This window comes from Dama dama, chromosome 12, assembly GCF_033118175.1.
Source record: "Dama dama isolate Ldn47 chromosome 12, ASM3311817v1, whole genome shotgun sequence".
Classification (NCBI taxonomy): domain Eukaryota; kingdom Metazoa; phylum Chordata; class Mammalia; order Artiodactyla; family Cervidae; genus Dama; species Dama dama.
Window position 1 is genome coordinate 66,192,654 of NC_083692.1, and position 17,394 is coordinate 66,210,047.

The window sequence follows — 17,394 nt, forward strand, 5'->3', positions numbered from 1 at the left end:
CTCTTCTCTTCTTAATGTTCACAGCCAATTGTGTATGAGTCCTATTGACTCTACTTTTGAAGTATACACTAATCTGATTGCAAATGTTGCAAGCACCTAGAGTTTTGTAATAACCTCTAGGGTCACCCCCATCGCTCCCCCAAGTTATTTATGTCCCAATACTGGGAACTTGTGAATATGTTATCTTGCATGTTTAAAGGACTTTGTGATTAAATTAAAGATCTCTTGACATGGGGAGATTATCCTGGATTATCTAGGACAGCCTAATATAACCACAGGGTCTTTATAAAAGGGAGGCAAAAGGATCAAAGTCAGTAGTAGGAGACGTGACAATAGAAATAAGGGGTTATAAAGAAGCGAGGAAGGGATGCCATGAGCCAAGGAATGCAAGTGGCTTCTAGAAAGGCAAGGAAACAGATTTTTCCCCTGAAGCTTCCAGATGGAATGTAGCCCTGCAGACACATTGATTTTAGACTTCTGACCCCCAGACCAGTAAAACACTAAGTTGTGCTCCAACTCCAACCACAGTGCCTGGCACAGGCTAAGAGACCCTCAGTGAAAACCCATTGCATGATTTCATACTTGACTTTATTAAGGGCTTAAGGTTCAACTTGGCAACAGCAGGGCTGGACCTAGACCCCAGGTCTCCTGACTGAACTGAGGCGAAACTAAGACCTGGCTCCGAGCCTTCCTGCTAGAGCTGGGGCCACCAAGCCCCTGGTCAAAGAGGAATAGTTCAGAGGTAATACAATGGCAATTTGATCTCTGGTTCCTCTGCCTTTTCTAAAACCAGCTTGAACATCTGGAAGTTCATGGTTCACGTATTGCTGAAGCCTGGCTTGGAGAATTTTGAGTATTATTTTACTAGTGTGTGAGATGAGTGCAATTGTGCGGTAGTTTGAGCATTCTTTGGAATTGCCTTTCTTTGGGACTGGAATGAAAACTGACCTTTTCCAGTCCTGTGGCCACTGCTGAGTTTTCAAAATTTGCTGGCATATTGAGTGCAGCACTTTCACAGCATCATCTTTTAGGATTTGAAATAGCTCAACTGGAATTCCATCACCTCCATTAGCTTCATTCGTAGTGATGCTTTCTAAGGCCCACTTGACTTCACATTCCAGCCATGAAATTAAAAGATGCTTACTCCTTGGAAGGAAAGTTATGACCAACGTAGACAGCATATTCAAAAGCAGAGACATTACTTTGCCAACAAAGATCCGTCTAATCAAGGCTATGGTTTTTCCAGTGGTCATTTATGGATGTGAGAGTTGGACCGTGAAGAAAGCTGAGTGCTGAGGAATTGATGCTTTTGAACTGTGGTGTTGGAGAAGACTCTTGAGAGTCCCTTGGACTGCAAGGAGATCCAACCAGTCCATCCTAAAGGAGATCAGTTCTGGGTGTTCATTGGAAGGACTGATGTTGAAACTGAAACTTCAATACTTTGGCCACCTCATGCGAAGTGTTGACTCATTGGAAAAGACCCTGATGCTGGGAGGGATTGGGGGCAGGACGAGAAGGGGATGACAGAGGATGAGATGGCTGGATGGCATCACCAACTCGATGGACATGAGTTTGAGTAAACTCTGGGAGTTGGTGATGGACAGGGAGACCTGGCGTGCTGCGACTCATGGGGTAGCAAAGAGTAGGACACGACTGAGCGACTGAACTGAACTGAACTGAATACAATGGCAATGATAAAAACGACAAGAGCTAACGATTATTGAGCAGGCTCTATGAGCCGTGCACTATTGTGTTTAATATTAGCTCATTTACTCTTCAAAGCCACACTGTGAAGTGGAAACTATTATTATAGGTTGAGGAAACTGAAGCACTGAACTGCTAGGTAACTTGCCCAACACACAGCTGAATGTACACAGCTATAAAGGGAAAGTCACTCTATCGTGTCTGACTCCTCGCGACCCCATGGACTTGCCCATGGAATTCTCCATTACTGGAGTGGGTAGCTTTTCCCTTCTCCAGGGGATCTTCCCAACCCAGGGATCGAACCCAGGTCTCACGCATTGCGGGCGGATTCTCTACCAGCTGAGCCACAACTATACGTTTCCATTAAATCCTTCCGCGCTCTCACTCCCTTCCGCTGCTTGGATGAGGAGACTGCTTCTATGTGAAATCTCGCACACTCCAAAGGCCCTCGGGGTCGTTGCTCTCCCGGAACAGATGGGGGCGTCCCTGAGCGCGGGCGCGAGGTGGCGGTGAAACGGTGGAAGCAGGGATTGGGTGAAAGAAATAAGAAACCTAATGGCGGAAGTCCCGCCCAGGCCGGGTGAAACTTCCGGCTCCAACGGCTTGGGGCTTGTGCTGACCGAGCGGAGCCAGCAGCGCCAGGATGGTGCTGCTGGAGAGTGAACAGGTATAGCCAGAGCTGGCCGGCTGAGGGACCGATGCTGTTTGGGGCTTAGGTCGGGACCTCTGTCTCGTTCTTCGGGAGGGACAGGGACTTTGACGAGGCGGGAAGGGGGTTTGTGGTTGCCTAACGGGGCCGGGCTTGTTGTGTTCCAGTTCCTGACGGAGCTGACTAGGCTCTTCCAGAAGTGTCGGTTGTCGGGCAGCGTGTTCATCACCCTGAAGAAGTGTAAGCAGCTGTGGACGCGGCAAGGCCGGAAGGGGGCTGGGAGGCCCAGTGACTGGGAGCCTCAGGCAGAATCTTTCTGCTGCCCATCCTCTGCTTCCCCTACCTTCCTCCACCTTCTACTGGGCCCATTCAGAGCTGAGGGGCCAGAGAGTATTAGGGATTGGGGCTGGTGCGGCCCCCAGCACTTAGCCACCTAAGTCAGTTCCGGTTTCAGTGGGCCCCAGTCATGTCAGGGCTGTCCTTGTCAAGGATTCCAAGCCGCGCCATGATTAGTGAGATTTAATGTGCTTTGGTATTACAATGTGCCCATCGTGGGAGTAGCAGGTAGGTTTCCCAAGGTGTGATCAAGCCATCTATGATAGCAGATAATGTGGTTAACAGAACTAGATCAGTGGAGGTGGATTAGGTATCCTCTTTGTATGCCTTCCCGACTTATTAACTTTTTGTCTACCTGTTAAGCCTGTGACTGTGTTCACCAGGATGTGTTTTTCATGCAGATGATGGCCGAACTAAACCCATTCCAAGGAAGGGTTCTGTGGAGGGCTTTGAGCCCTCAGACAACAAATGTCTCTTAAGAGCTACTGATGGGAAAAAGAAGATCAGCACTGTGGTAAGTTGGATTCCTAATACTCCTGTTTTGGAGTTTAAAGACTTGAACTTAACTGAGGATGGGTTATATTTGTACCCGGTTTTGTGGGGTTGTTTTTTTTTTGTAAGTTACTGAATAAAGCCTAGTGTGTAGTTCCCCAGCTGTTTTGAAATTAAGATCTTCTTTTACTACCTTGGTAATAGAAAGGCCAAGAGCAAAATTAAAATGAAGAAGGTAGAAGTCAAACACTTGTTAGAAAAAAATATTAGCATATCAGTCCTTACTCAGAGTAGCACTGTAAGGAGCAGCTGGCAGTTGATTCCTTATTCTCTTACTGTGCTGGGGCTTCAGTGAACAGTTTCTTGGTACCAGATGCTTTTAAGCTGATTATTCCTTTATGGTTGTGGTTCAGGTGCCAAACATGTATTGTATCAGGTTTTGAATTTGAGTATGTAGCCTGGCATGCTACAGGCCATGGGGTTGCAAAGAGTCAGACACTGCTGAGCATATGGCACATTGAATAAGAGCTCCCTTTCAAAGTGGAAGTTGAATATGGCAAAGCAAGAGGCTCCTTGGATCAAATGAATACTTCTTTATTCTACTGGGACAGAACCAGACTGCCCTCTAATCAGTATAGGATATCCACAAAAATGTGGGCCATAATTAGTTGATTAATGTTCCATTACTAGGTATCTTGAGAAGATTTTTACAATAAAGCAAGCATTTATGTGGCTTAAAAAAAAAAATAAAGTTGGGTGTCATGAAATACGGAAAACTAAGGAATCTTCAGACATAAAATTTCTCTTGTGGTAGCTTGCAGTTTGCTTAAATGGGCCTGAATTAATGGAAGGTAGGTTTAAAATAAGATGGGGAGGGTGTAATTTAAATGTATCTTGCACAAAAGGTTAAGTTCTTTGACATCTCTTAGACTCCTTAGAAAAAATCAGTGCGATGTGTTTAAGAGATTTCAACAGAGGCGAGAAGCATAGCTTCTTAAGCAGCCCATCTTTCCCATCTTGGTACAATTCTAAAAGTGCACAGCTACTTTACTTGTTCCTCAGGCAGAGGAAAGTGGAGTAGAAAAATAGCTTTTAGTAGAAAAATAGCTTTCCCATTCCTGCAGTGGGGAAGAAATATTTTTAAAGATTAGGATGTCTTCATGAGGTTTTTGAGTTTTACTGGGTGAGGCAGATGATTTTTTTGTGGTAACAGGGGTGATCTTTTCCCCCTTATTTTCCAGGTGAGCTCCAAAGAAGTGAATAAGTTTCAGATGGTGAGTTTCTGGTGTTCTCTGTGTCCCATTTCTTGAGTCAAGAGTCAGCCTAATGTTTAACACTGGGTTGGGTTAAGATTGTGATTTAAGTTCACTGCTCTCCTGTGATACTGTATTTTACCAATCGTTTACAAGTAAAAGCTGCCAAGCCACAAATTTTACTTCAACACTGACATTGTCTTTTTAGCTAAATTTTGTTGTCTTAGGCTTCATATATGCCATACTTACAGTACAGTTACGTAAGTTGCCTGCAGTCTTCCATTTTTGCTTAAAAGAAAAGTAAAAAATGTGCAACTCACTAGTTGGTGTTGCAGAAGCTGCTATAATGTGAGGGTGTTTCCCTTACACCATGTTGCTTAGAACACAAGTGTCCCATAGTATTCTACACTTTATGAGTTAGGCTTTCTGATTTTGGCAACCCTAAATCCATTATGGAAGTAGGGCAGATGCTGCACCAATTTGCAACTTTTCCCACTAAGGTCACGTTCTGTGTCTTTTAGGCTTATTCAAACCTATTGCGAGCTAACATGGATGGGCTGAAGAAGAGGGACAAAAAGAGCAAGAGTAAGAAGAGCAAAGCAGCACAGTGAAGGGCACCAGCTTTCCCACTTTCACCAACTAACCACTGAATTGCTATTTTTCCTTTGGTTTTTATTTTTGGCCACAAAGCTGAGTTTCTGACTCCCTTATAATGACTGTTTTCATGTGAGATTAGGGTCATTTTTGGATGGAAGAAGGGCTGCAGTGTTTACAGGGTAGTTACAAGAAGCCAGTTTATCTTAGATCTGGCTAAGTGGTTTGTGTTGGACGGTTGTATATTCCTGGATAATAGTTTACAGACTCTGTAGCCATCTGTAAAGAGCAGTGTATTATTTAACCTGTATTTATCAGCACTGACCAACTTTTATTCTTTTTCCTGCCCCATAAAAAGTTTCTGGCCACAGCTCCTCGTTCTGGAATGATGTGACTATGAATAGGCTTGAGGCCCTGTCTTTTGGTTTACTGGAACTGAAACCTGACACTTTTATTAAAAGTTGTGTTATTTCATGGATTTCCCAGCTGGCTGTGTAATTTTATCATCTTAGTGCCTTTAGCAAATTTGAATGAGTTTCATAGCCAAATAAGAGTTTGCTTAACCAGACTAAGGATAAGCTTATTAGAGAATCATCAAGAATAAAGATTCCAAGTTAATGATGATACTTGATTTCTTTATGCCCTTTACTTTAAAGGACATTTTCATATGCTTGGTATATAGGTCTAAGAGAAGAACAAAGCTGTTTTCTTGTGTTCTAGCTCCATAAACCCTGCAGTGTTAATAGATTTGCAATTAAAAAGCAACACATATATGAAAACATTTATTCAAAAGATAAATTTATAATATATTACACATGAAAAACCTACAAAGCTCAGCTTTGTAGGACAGCTTTTAGAATGTAAAGCTAATTTAAAATTACAATGAATGTACAATATTTTGTAATATAAGCTCCTGTCTGTTTGAACAATGTAATGATAGTTCTTTAGGATTAAAATAAGATTCTGTAGTAGTCATCTCTGTAGCTGTACAGGAAGAGCACAGACACCCTGCAAGAGGAGGGAGAAGACAGGATCAGTGTAACGGGTAGAGAATGGGGCTGATAATTTATTTTTAGAACACTTAACTGTAGGAGTTCTGTGTAATCAAAAACAAGATGGAAGGCTGGTCACTAAAAACATTTTAGTGTTTGAAAACATGAACAACGCATTCTGACAAGGGGACATAAAACATAGGAGTTACCTGGGTGATTAAAATGATAACTGGGATAGCTGCTACTGAGATCACTGTGTTGTTATTGATAAGATCATGACTATGATTCACAGTCCTGACATGTATTTACTGGTCACCAACTGCAGTTCTAACATAGCAACTTCTTAGTCATCTAACCTCAACAAGACAATAACATATTTGTCACTCCAAAACCCCTTCTTGGGGAAAAACTCCTAAAAACAAACAACACCCCCCCAGCCCCAGCTTGAGTTTTAACCTATATTGAAACCTGCAATACCTAAGTGATAACTTACTTTTTTTCTACTTTGATGTTATAAATCTCATCACAGACTAATTTGAGGTATCTCTGCTTTGGCAGGCGTGACAGCAGCTGCTTCACAGTTGTGTTAAATGCCTGTTCATCAGCATCCCACTAGGAAAAAATATAGATAAAACTTAACACAGCAGGTACTAGGGTTTATTAATTGGCTTTTCCTGGGTCACTAATGAGGTGTCAATGCCATGCCCCCTCTATGTACACTGAAGAAATCAGTTACAGGGGGGAGAAAACTAGTGGGGAGACTGCCAGGGTTCTTCCTTTGAAGAACTGAATTTCTTTATAAAACCAGCTTACTAGATCCTGCCTAAGAATGATGCAGCCCCAGTGTGTTAATGTGACTACACCAGTTATTTCTGCCAACTGTTGACTTTAGGTGAGATGGAGATGCCACTTCTGATGTGCACCTGTTTGAGTGGCTCATGAAGCAGTAAATTACCAGTATCATGCTATATGCTTATTTACCAGATGGGAGAATACCAGTGGGGACGGAGGACGGGGTGGGGGGGAGTCAGCTTATAAGAGAAGCTACAAGATATATTGTACAGCACAAGGAATATAACCAATATTTTATATAAATGGAGAATAACCTTGAAATATAGCATGAAATGTCAATTCTGGGGCAGAGTTCATTTTTCATCTAACTTAATCTGACTAAACACTCTGGATAGACAAAAGTATTCTTTGGTTAGATATGCTGCAAAAATCACATGTAGTTATTCTTACAGTTAAATATTCTTATAGCAAAGGTAAGTATTAAATTTTTTTAAAAGTTCAGTTAGGCTATTTGATAATAAAGGTATGTACCTACTAAAAAAAAGCATATAAAAAAGGACCTACATTCAGTTTTTACAGAAAGAGCTTCCATATAGTTTTAGTTCTGCAGATGAGCTTTCCTGGTTGGAATGAAGGTTTGAAGCAGCACAGTATAGTGGGTGAGAGTGTAGATTCCACTAGTTTGCCTAGGTTCAAATCCTGGCTCTGCAACTCCCTAGTTGGGTGACTTTGAGTAAGATGTTTAACCTCTCTGCTTCCATTCTCCATAAAATGGAAAATAAGGATCTGTAAAAAGGTAACAGTATGTATCCCTTGGGGTTGTTATGATTAAACGAGTTAACATTCCTAAAGTGCTTAGAACAAAGCCTGCTAGAGCTCGACACACAGAAAAAACCCTAGGTGTTTGTTAAAAACATCTCTGAAACGTTAAAAAAAACCCCAGAACACTAGAAAAGTGTGATTCCCTCAAAATCTGATTTAGTAATACATGTCACATAAAAGAAACAATGCTCCTAAATTCCTGGGACTGCTAGAAAAATACCTCATATCAAAGAAAATAATGCCACTTTCAACTTTCTTTTAGCAAATCAACAGCAAACTTTGGGATTTTAAAGACTAGTAGTGCAGAGGAGTTCATCTTGCTTACCTCTAATGACAGAAACTGTAAGATTGTTTCTTTGGGTAGATCCACCTGTTGATACACAAAAATGTACATCATGTCAGGGATCCTAAGCAGCACATACTGACTTGTGACTGTGGTGTCACTTTGGATGGAGCAGCATGAATGGGATGCTTCCATGCTGCTTATTGAATTTGGCAGTGATGTGATCTCAGCACTCAGAACTAACACATCACACCACAAAGCTTTGGCAGCACTACCTGCAAAGGCCTGCAAAGTGAAGAGTGAAAGTTGCTCAGTCGTATCTGACTCTTTGCAACCCCATGGAATATACAGTCCATGGAATTCCCCGGGCCAGATGACTGGAGTGGGTAGCCATTCCCTTCTCCAGGGGATCTTCCCAACCCAAGGATCAAACCCAGGTCTCCCACATTGCGGGTGAGTTCTTTACCAGCTGAGCCATGAGGGAACCCCAAGAATACTGGAGTGGGTAGCCTATCCCTTCTTCAGTGGATCTTCCCAACCCAGGAATCGAACCAGGGTCTCCACTGCAGGCAAAGTCTTTACCAACTGAACTATCAGGGAAGCCTGAAACATTTAGAAAAATGATTTTCATTTTCAGTCCCCCTCCTCCCAATCTTTCAGAGGAAGAAACTAGGAGAAACAAGCCAGTATCCCAATTCTGTTGACAATGAGCAAAAATTTGACAGTGTGGACAAAAGCCATCCTCAGAAAGTTAAAGAAAGTGACTTACAGCCAAAATTTCAATTTCGCTGCTTTTCTGATGTAAGTTAGCAAGGGAGGTCTGAAGTCGGGTTTGTACCTAACAAGAAGGAAAGTGTGTTAGAGTTCAGAACCTGTCCCATCAAGCCATCTTTCTTGCCATTTCAGTTCTTATTCTAGGAAACAATCACAGGTGACAAACCAAATATTATATAAGAACTTGCTCTTCATCCACCTCAGTAAGATGAGTGTCTAGTGTATTACAACCTCAGGGAAAATGAGATTTTATAGCCTACCTTGATCATTTGTTTACTAAGCTGCTTATTTCTTTATAATTTTGAACTGACATGTAATAAAAGCTCAGTACTGTAAAACAGTGCATGCGGAAGCAGGGAGATTTTAGTATTAAGCTAAATTTAAGAAGGGGACAGTGACAGCATTGAGAACATGGAACTGAAATATCGTAGATATGAAAAGTGAGTTTCCACCCAACACACTGAGAAACAGCCAGGAAAGCTAACAAAATGAGGTAACTTGATCTTTTGTGTTTCAGTCTAATTACACTCCTAATAATGGCTACCCTCTCATACCCTACTCCCAGATGAGGCCTGTGTCCTAACTCTGCTCATTAGCTTTGTTTACACTGTCCTTCCCTCTGTCCCTTCCATTTGGAACACCCTCATCTTCCCTCTCTGCCTACTGAAATCCTTCAGGGATCACCTCCACGAAGCCTATCTTGATCATCCATACAAACACTGATCTTTCTCTCTCCCCCATGTCTGTAGCATACTCTAACCCTTATTTTAATTCAGCATCCTATTACTGATTTTCTTCTATTCTCCAACTATATATATGCTTCTAAGGTTATAAAGTCTTTGAGGACGGGGCCATGTCACGTGTTTTCCATTTTACCTGGCACTTAGCACAGAACCAGGCAAATAAGATACCAGAAACATGTATGCAGTGAGAAACCTGCTACATGTCTTGTGGTAGATCTCTTCTGCTTTGTTATATACAACAAGACCAAATGGGATCAGAAACTTTTTGCCTGGACTCAGTAATTTTGACAACACTGCTTCTGGGTGCCCACAGTGTACACGGAGGCCTCTTTGGAGGACAAACGGGGCAGAATCTTGGCACCTGTGATGCTTTGTGCTAGTGAGATTTTTAGAAGTCACCAAGTTCAGGAATTGGGAAGAAAAACATTTCCAGGAAACTGTTCCTTCGTTCCCTTTCTTGTTTTCTTCCTCCTTTGTGGCTCATGTTAGAAAGCCGAGAACACTCTGACCATGTACCTGAGTCTCATACCGCCTTCTGGTGCTGGCTGACAGCTTTTCGGGGGCAACCACACTCACAATGGGAACAACCGTTGCTCCATGGATTTCAAACAAACCTGAAACAGAGTTTTTGCAGTTATGGCCTTATCTGGTCCCACTTTCTATCACACACCACAGAGCTGGCAGAGATGATTAGGATCCACTTGGGGGTGATTCTGTGGACTGGATTATGTCTAAGCCTTGTTTTCTGTCTCTGCAACTGTCTGCACTTGACCAGAAACCCAGGACCCCACTTATCCCCTAGTAGTTCTGACACTTCTGTCAGGATCACCAGCCTTCCCTCCTTCAGTGGGAGGTGACAAAGGCACAGGAAGGCAATATGACTCAAACCTCATGAACGTAAGGAAAAAAAAGGCAAGCTTAACATTTCCCAAACTATAATTCTTTAAATTCCTCTAAGTATTTGAAATCTGATGGTGGCAGAAAGCCTGCTAACAGAAATGAACCCAAAAAGCTTAATTCTGTTAAAAGTCAAGTAATGTGTTCTCGTGGACTTCACTGGGACGTTTCTTTTTCACTTGGGTTGACAAATGTAGTAAAACTAAAGGTGTAACTATCACCACTGTTTCCTCTTGGCTTTCATGAAAACAAATGTACAGAATGTCTCCAGGGCACTAAAAAATACTTTTCTTCAATCTTCTATATGGGAAAAATTTATCCACATTTGATCTACATAATAAACTGAATCAAAGGAAGATTAAACCACTTGTAAAAATCAGACAGACATATCAGGACCAGAAGAGTCACCAAACTCCCAGTAGTTTTATCATTTTCTAGAATGTAAGTTTCATAGGGATTAATTCTTTTTGGTATAACTAATTGTACATATGTTACTTTAAGAGGATATTACTGATGCAGTGAGTTAGCCACAGTTCTAAGTATTTAAAGCAAACATGTACACACACACACAAGCATTATTATGTTTAAATTACAATTAGTAATTATACCTGAAGCATTAGAAAATGATCCCTTCAGATTTTGTACTGTAAGATTATCGGAAGCTTCTCTAAAAACAAGCAAACAAAAACAGTTAGAATAAACAGTCGCTAACACAAAAGCAACACATAATTTATAGTGAGCTACACTTAGAGGCTTTCTATTAAATATAAAATACTGATATTTAATAAATATTGATTAGCGGAGGAAAACAAAATTTGCCCTTAATTATGCTTTTGATTAAGAGCAAATAAAAATTATAAAGGATGTCACTTCAAATTAACAGTCTTAGAGACAACATTCTGATTTATTCAGCTGGGTTTGGATTACTGGCTCAACATAAGAAGCTAATTTCAATGAAATACAATGGGTGTTCTTTCTGCTCTCCTCACAATACAAGGAAACATTAGCAATGCCCCACTTTCATTATGGATGCAACCTTGGTGATCACCCACAAGAGAACATTTAGTAAATGAGATTCTTTCAGAAGCTGTGAATGGATGTTCTTTCAAACACTGAATTAATTTATAGCCTTTGAGAGACATAATAGCACTCTATCTTGGGAAAACAGGGAAATAATCATTCACATGGAAGAAAGATTTTAAGCCCTTCCCTGCTTAAACTAAATCCCATCTGGCCTGTTAAGTGTCTTAATAATGTTTGCCTGTACTATTACTAATAGTTGCTATTAATTAGTTAACTACTTTTTGCTTTCTCTTCTAAAGCTCTGCCTTTGATTTGGATTCTTAATCCTAATATCTAGAGACTTCAAGAACATTATATATATATATACACACACATATATACTCTTAGAAAAAGCCTGACAGTGAATTTATTCAAGCTAGGTGGAGATGGGTGGGGCCGGGGGTGGGGCCAGGGAAGGCCATGCAAGCAAGAACATTGATTTTATATAAGTCAGGATTTCTCAGCCTGACATTTGGGCCAGATGATTCTTTGTTGGGGTGGAGGTGGGGAGTCAGTCCTCTTAATTATAGGATGTTTAACAGCAGCCCTGATGATTACTGGGCTTCCCTGGTGGCTCAGGTGGTAAAGAATCCACCTGCAATGCAGGAGACGGGGTTCAATCCCTGCACTGGGAAGAGATCGCCTGGAGAAGAAAATGGCAATTCACTCCAATATTCCTGCCTGGCAAATCCCATGGACAGAGGAGTCTGGCTACAGTCCATGGGGTCACACAAGTCAGACATGACTTAGTGACTAAACCACCACCAGCCTCGTGCTTACTAGATAACAGTAGTAGATAACAACCAAAAATGTCTGCAAATATTGCCAAATGTCCCCTGAAGGGCAAAATTGCTGACTGAGAATTTACTGATGTAAGTAAAAAAAGGTATTTAAAAAAAAAAAATTTATTTATTTATGGCTTTAGATCTTAGTTGCAGGCTCCAGAGCACGTGGGCTCTGTAGTTGTGGCAGATGGACTTAGTTGCCCTGTGGCATGTAGGCTCTTAGTTCCCTGACCAGGGATAGAACCAGTGTCCCCTGCACTGCAAGGATTCTCAACCACTGGACCACCAGGGAAGTCCCCCAGTAGAGTACTTTTTTTCTAAGCATAAATAAAAGGCTTACAAAAATATAGAAAAGCAAGGGAAATGATCCTTTGTAATCCCACTAATCAGAAATAACTGTAATGAAAAATTTGGTTCATCATTCCAGACATTTTTCTGTGTATGAGCTATATATTTTGGTTGCAGCAAAAATGGGATCATATCTTATTTGTGGACATCCTTCCTTATAATAAACTCAGCTTTATTAGAAAAATAATTTTTAAAGGCTGCACAGTATTTCACTGTATTTACTATAATTTGAGCAATCTTCTATCACTGAATTACTGTGAATATTATAAGTGAGGTTCCCAAAAAAAAAAAAGAAAAAAATAGGTGAGGTTCCCAGGGACCCTGGAGGTCCCTGAGATCCTTTCACAGGGTATTTGCAAAGTCAAGAGTATTTTCACAATAATCCTAACATGTTAATTATCCTTTTATTTGTATCCTTTCATTAATGTGTAATGGAATTTTCCAGAGACTACATGATGTATATCATAAGAGACTGAATGCAGAAACAGACAACATAAGACAGTAATAGTAATAAAACAATATAGTTTCTTCTACTTATGATTAGAGATTACAAAAATTAAAACAACAATATCTGCAAAAATTTAAAACAATGCTACCTTTCCTACTAAATTTATTTTGTTTTGGAAAATAGTTATTTCCATTAAAAATGTTATTTAGGTTTGCATGTCATGAGTTTATTATTGTTATTTTAGAATAAGCATTTTTAAAATGTTTACATTTTAGTTTCTAACATAGAAATATTGATAGATATAAGCTACATAAACGAAGCTCTTAGGGGGTCCTCAAATAATTTTTAAGGGTATGAAGTGGTTCTGAGACCAAAATTTTTGAGAACTGCTGTTAGAAATAATGTGTGTTGATAGACATCTTTGTACTATCCCTATGGAATAATTTTACTGTAAATTTCTGAAGTGGAATTACTGGGTCTTTTTTTTTTTTTTAGTTTTAAGGCTTTTAACTGTTAAATTCCTATGCAGACAGTTGAACCAATTTGCATTGATATGATGAGTGAGAACTTTTCCCAGAACATTATTATTTCCCAGAATATTAGATCTTTCAAAACCAGTGACAAAACACTACTGCGGGTCACTGATTAACAGACCAAATGAGATAACGGCAGCTAGACTGTGGTTCCTCAGGCTTTTCAAAATGATAAAATAATCTTTGACGTGTTATGAAGGACGAATGCTGAGAGTAAGTTATGACTAGTTTTACATGGAGTCATAGAATTAAACTACTGAGTTATTCAGAAGCTGTACTATGGTTCATTAAAAGTTACCCTGGGAAAAAAAAAGTTATCCTGACTGGTCTTTATCTCCCCAAAGGATCAAATTGATATTTAAAATAAATGTATGAAAATTCTATGTAGGCAGTTGCAGCTGGTTTTCTGGTCTTTTGTTTACTAAGTTACCTGGTAGTCCTCTCATCACTGACTTTAGTCCTCAGTTTCTGTACAACGTGGTCCACAAGATCAGACTCCAGCACACGTTTCTCTGTTTGCCTGTCCTTCTCAAAAGACTTAACCTTAAAAAGAATGAAACAGATCCATCATTTCTGAAGGCAACAGGCTGAAGGGTACCATAGTAAGACTCCTCAGTCAACAGTTCAGGTTGGTGGCTCTTACCCGGGGGTGATTTTGCTCCCCACAGGGCATCCGGCAATGATCAGAGACATCTGTGGTTGTGACAGCTGTGGGGGGTGATACTGGCATCTGGTGGGTCGACGCTAGGGATGCAGCTCAACATCCTACAACAGCCCCACAAGGGAGCATCTGGCCAACAATGTCAAAATGTGGCTGCTGAGAAACCCTGTCTAGATTTGAACAGCTTATTATAAACAACAGAATTTAAAAACAAAAAAAAGGCCAAGACAAACCAGCTCCTATTTCATTTGATTCTTTCACATGTTTTCCCCTTTAAACATCCTCGGGTCAGTCACCAAGATTTCTACAACTCCTCCCCCTCCTTTCCAAACCCTAGTCCTGTCATCCCACTTTTACGGCGCCCGTCTGTTCATCTTCACTCCCATGGCCAGTGCCCTGCCTTGGCTTGGGATGGTCTGATATTCTGCCTTCAGCCATCCCCAGCTTCAGTTATCCCTCACTCCGTGACATCTCCCTGCAGGTTAACTTTTCTTATATACTCTGATGTTCCCTACTGTCCAAAAACATCCACCGGCTCCCCACTAGCTGCTAAATCAGGTTTGAATTCCCTAGTTGGGCATTTTGGCTTTGTATGATCCAGCTAGAACCATTCTCTCCTGCTCAAGTGCCCCTCTGCACAATTCTGCTTCACTCCAAATGGACTAATTGGGGTAATACTGGAATAGTTTTCTGCTGGCCTGCCTCTATCTTTGGGACCACCTACTGAAAGAACTGCCATTACCGTTGTTATTCCTTTGCTTAAAAAGCCTTTTTGGTATCCTGCCCATCCATGGGGGTCTGGCATTAACTGCACCTCCACTCTGAAGACTTCCCTGCTACCTCTGTAGTAATCTCAGGTTGAGGAATCCTCAAAGAATTTTCTTATAGGACTCTCACGGCATTGAGCATTTTCTAGCTCATAATCATGCATGAATGTCTTCTGTTCCCCACCAGATTATAGGATCCTTGACAGCAGGACCTGTGGCTTATATGTCCCTGCATCTCTCATGGCCCTAAATTCAATCCCTTCCACACTGTGAATGCTTAATATGCACTTGCTGAATGGGTGAACATAGTGATGTCTTGCCCTTCAAATATAAAGATGATGCTATTTTATATTTATAAATATACATATATATATATGCTGCCACTAACAGAGGCAAAAGAGTCAAAAGAGCTGGATGAGCTGGAACAATGTACTGAAGTGAACAAGATCACATTTAACAGAGACAAATACGAGGTCCTGTCGTCAAGCCCTCACTGCAGAAGACCGGTCAGATGTGGTGACAGCTGTGGGAAGGCCAACGGGTTTCAGCTGATGATGAATTCAGGAGGACCAAAAGAACTACGTGGTAGATAAAGTTAGTTTACTTGTAGGCTATATTAGAAGAAATATGTTATCTGGATTGAGGGAGTTTACAGACCCTTCTTGTTTAGTCAGAATATGCTTAGAGCACTTGTAGAATTCCAGTATCTCATTTAAGGACAGACACTGACAAAGTTAAATGTGTCTAGAGGAGGTTAACTAGGAGGGTGAAGGATTTGGAAAATCACTTTATGAGGAATGGCTTAAGTAACTGGAATGATTAAACCAGAAAAGAGGACACTTAAAGTGGTCCACTGCATGGCAGTGGTATCCTAAAATTCATGCGAAGGTAGTTAAGAGAAAGAGGAAGAATTAGACTTGGTATTTTGACCATTCTAGAGGCAGAACTAGGACCAATGAATGTAAATTTGGGGAAGCAGATTTTTATTCAAGATTTTAAAATTTGCTGATCATTATAGCAGTGGGTTATGATGCTGTAATTATCCAGCAGAGGCTAGACAGTCATCTCTTGGTAATATTACAGGAGCAGTCACTGCTCTGGAAGAGGTGTGATCAATAGGACTAGGGTCATTTATGATTTTGTGACTTATCAAGCAGGCTAGCAGTGGAGATTTACAAACATTCCCATAAAGAATTAACTTCTGTAAGAACTACCTTCCTGCCTTAAACGACTAGAAAGCCAGACAAAATATATAAATACTGTTTTTCAGACAATGGACAACAAGCAGTGGAGGACTGTTATCCTGAGAGGAGGGGAATGAAGTGAGCCTTTGAGTGCCCTAGGTAACTGTGCTGAGGAAGTCTGCAGACTGCTGTGCAGAGAGAAGGAACCTAACCAGAGGCCAGGAGTCTTGCTGAGCTGGGGAGACAGACTAGAGCTTAGGTAGGCCAGGATAGCTAGAAACTGTGGCAGAGGACCGAAAAGAAGAGAGTTACAGCCAGAGAAAGAAAGATCTCTAAAGCTCTGCAGAGAAGTCCACTCACATCTTTGGCAGAGAACTGATCTGTGCCTGGGAGAGAGGGAACTATCCAAGGCTGGGGAGACAACCAGCAGAAATGAGTGGGCATAATAATTCCTGAAATCCACAGGGATGGGAATAGTTCTTGTTCTTACAGAGTGGAGAGACCTCATAATACATGGAACTTAAGGCAGAATCCTCCAAAGGGCATTGCCTTAGGAGTGGGGCTAAATTAGATCTAGACTAAAGGCTGCCCTAACAAAACTTAAAGGCTGGAAAGGATGAAGCAAAAGTCAAGGAAATTAAGTACATCCCAGAACAAAGTCCAGCAGTATGTAAAGAACAGAAGGGTAATTCCCTGGCTGTCTAGTGGTTAGGACTGGGAGCTTTCACTGCCGTGGCCCAGGGTTCAATCCCCATTCAGGAACTAAGATCCTGAAAGCTGTGCAGTACAGCCAAAAAAATGGGGACATAATAAAACACAGTACAAAAAAAATGTAAACTTCACAATGTCTAATAACTACTCACAAGTTAACAGGCCTAAAAAGAGGAAGGAAAATATGATTCATAACCAGGGAAAATTCAGACCAAAAATGTCAAGATGACGGAATTAAAAATGACTATTATAAAGAATATAAAGGAAACAAGGACTATGATGAGGGAAGAAATGGAAGGCATTTTTTAAAAAAGACACAAATGTAACTTATACAGATGAAAAAACTTCAGTACCTGAAATAGGAAATGCACTGGATGGGATTAATAGCAGATAAGATATTGCAGAGAAGATCAGTGAATGATCCAGAATAAAGCACATACAGAGAGAAAAAGCAAACAAAACCCACAAAAGAACAGCCTCAATGAGCTGTGCTGCTGCTGCCAAGTCACGTCAGTCGTGTCCGACTCTGTGCAGCCCCATAGACGGCAGCCCACCAGGCTCCCC

The 17,394-nt window shown here is 41.0% G+C and overlaps 2 protein-coding genes across 3 annotated transcripts in view; one reads left to right on the forward strand and one right to left on the reverse strand.

Annotated features, from left to right (window-relative positions):
* The first annotated feature begins 2,267 nt into the window (after positions 1 to 2,267).
* SRP14 (signal recognition particle 14) lies at positions 2,268 to 5,506 on the forward strand. The gene is made up of 5 exons (XM_061157612.1): positions 2,268 to 2,371; positions 2,521 to 2,593; positions 3,091 to 3,203; positions 4,423 to 4,455; positions 4,956 to 5,506. The coding sequence occupies exons 1-5, from the start codon at positions 2,348 to 2,350 to the stop codon at positions 5,043 to 5,045; spliced, it is 333 nt and encodes a 110-aa protein (XP_061013595.1). The 5' UTR covers positions 2,268 to 2,347; the 3' UTR covers positions 5,046 to 5,506.
* A 291-nt stretch (positions 5,507 to 5,797) lies between these two features.
* EIF2AK4 (eukaryotic translation initiation factor 2 alpha kinase 4) overlaps positions 5,798 to 17,394 on the reverse strand; it is a 100,947-nt gene continuing 89,350 nt past the window's right edge. For both annotated transcript variants that reach the window (XM_061157609.1, XM_061157608.1), the window contains 7 exons: positions 13,938 to 14,050; positions 10,940 to 10,998; positions 9,951 to 10,048; positions 8,687 to 8,755; positions 7,960 to 8,004; positions 6,514 to 6,632; positions 5,798 to 6,036 (listed from right to left, as the gene is read on the reverse strand). In XM_061157609.1, coding sequence (XP_061013592.1) covers positions 5,979 to 6,036; positions 6,514 to 6,632; positions 7,960 to 8,004; positions 8,687 to 8,755; positions 9,951 to 10,048; positions 10,940 to 10,998; positions 13,938 to 14,050 — 561 coding nt within the window. In that variant the 3' untranslated portion in view covers positions 5,798 to 5,978. The remainder of the gene's footprint in view (positions 6,037 to 6,513; positions 6,633 to 7,959; positions 8,005 to 8,686; positions 8,756 to 9,950; positions 10,049 to 10,939; positions 10,999 to 13,937; positions 14,051 to 17,394) is intronic.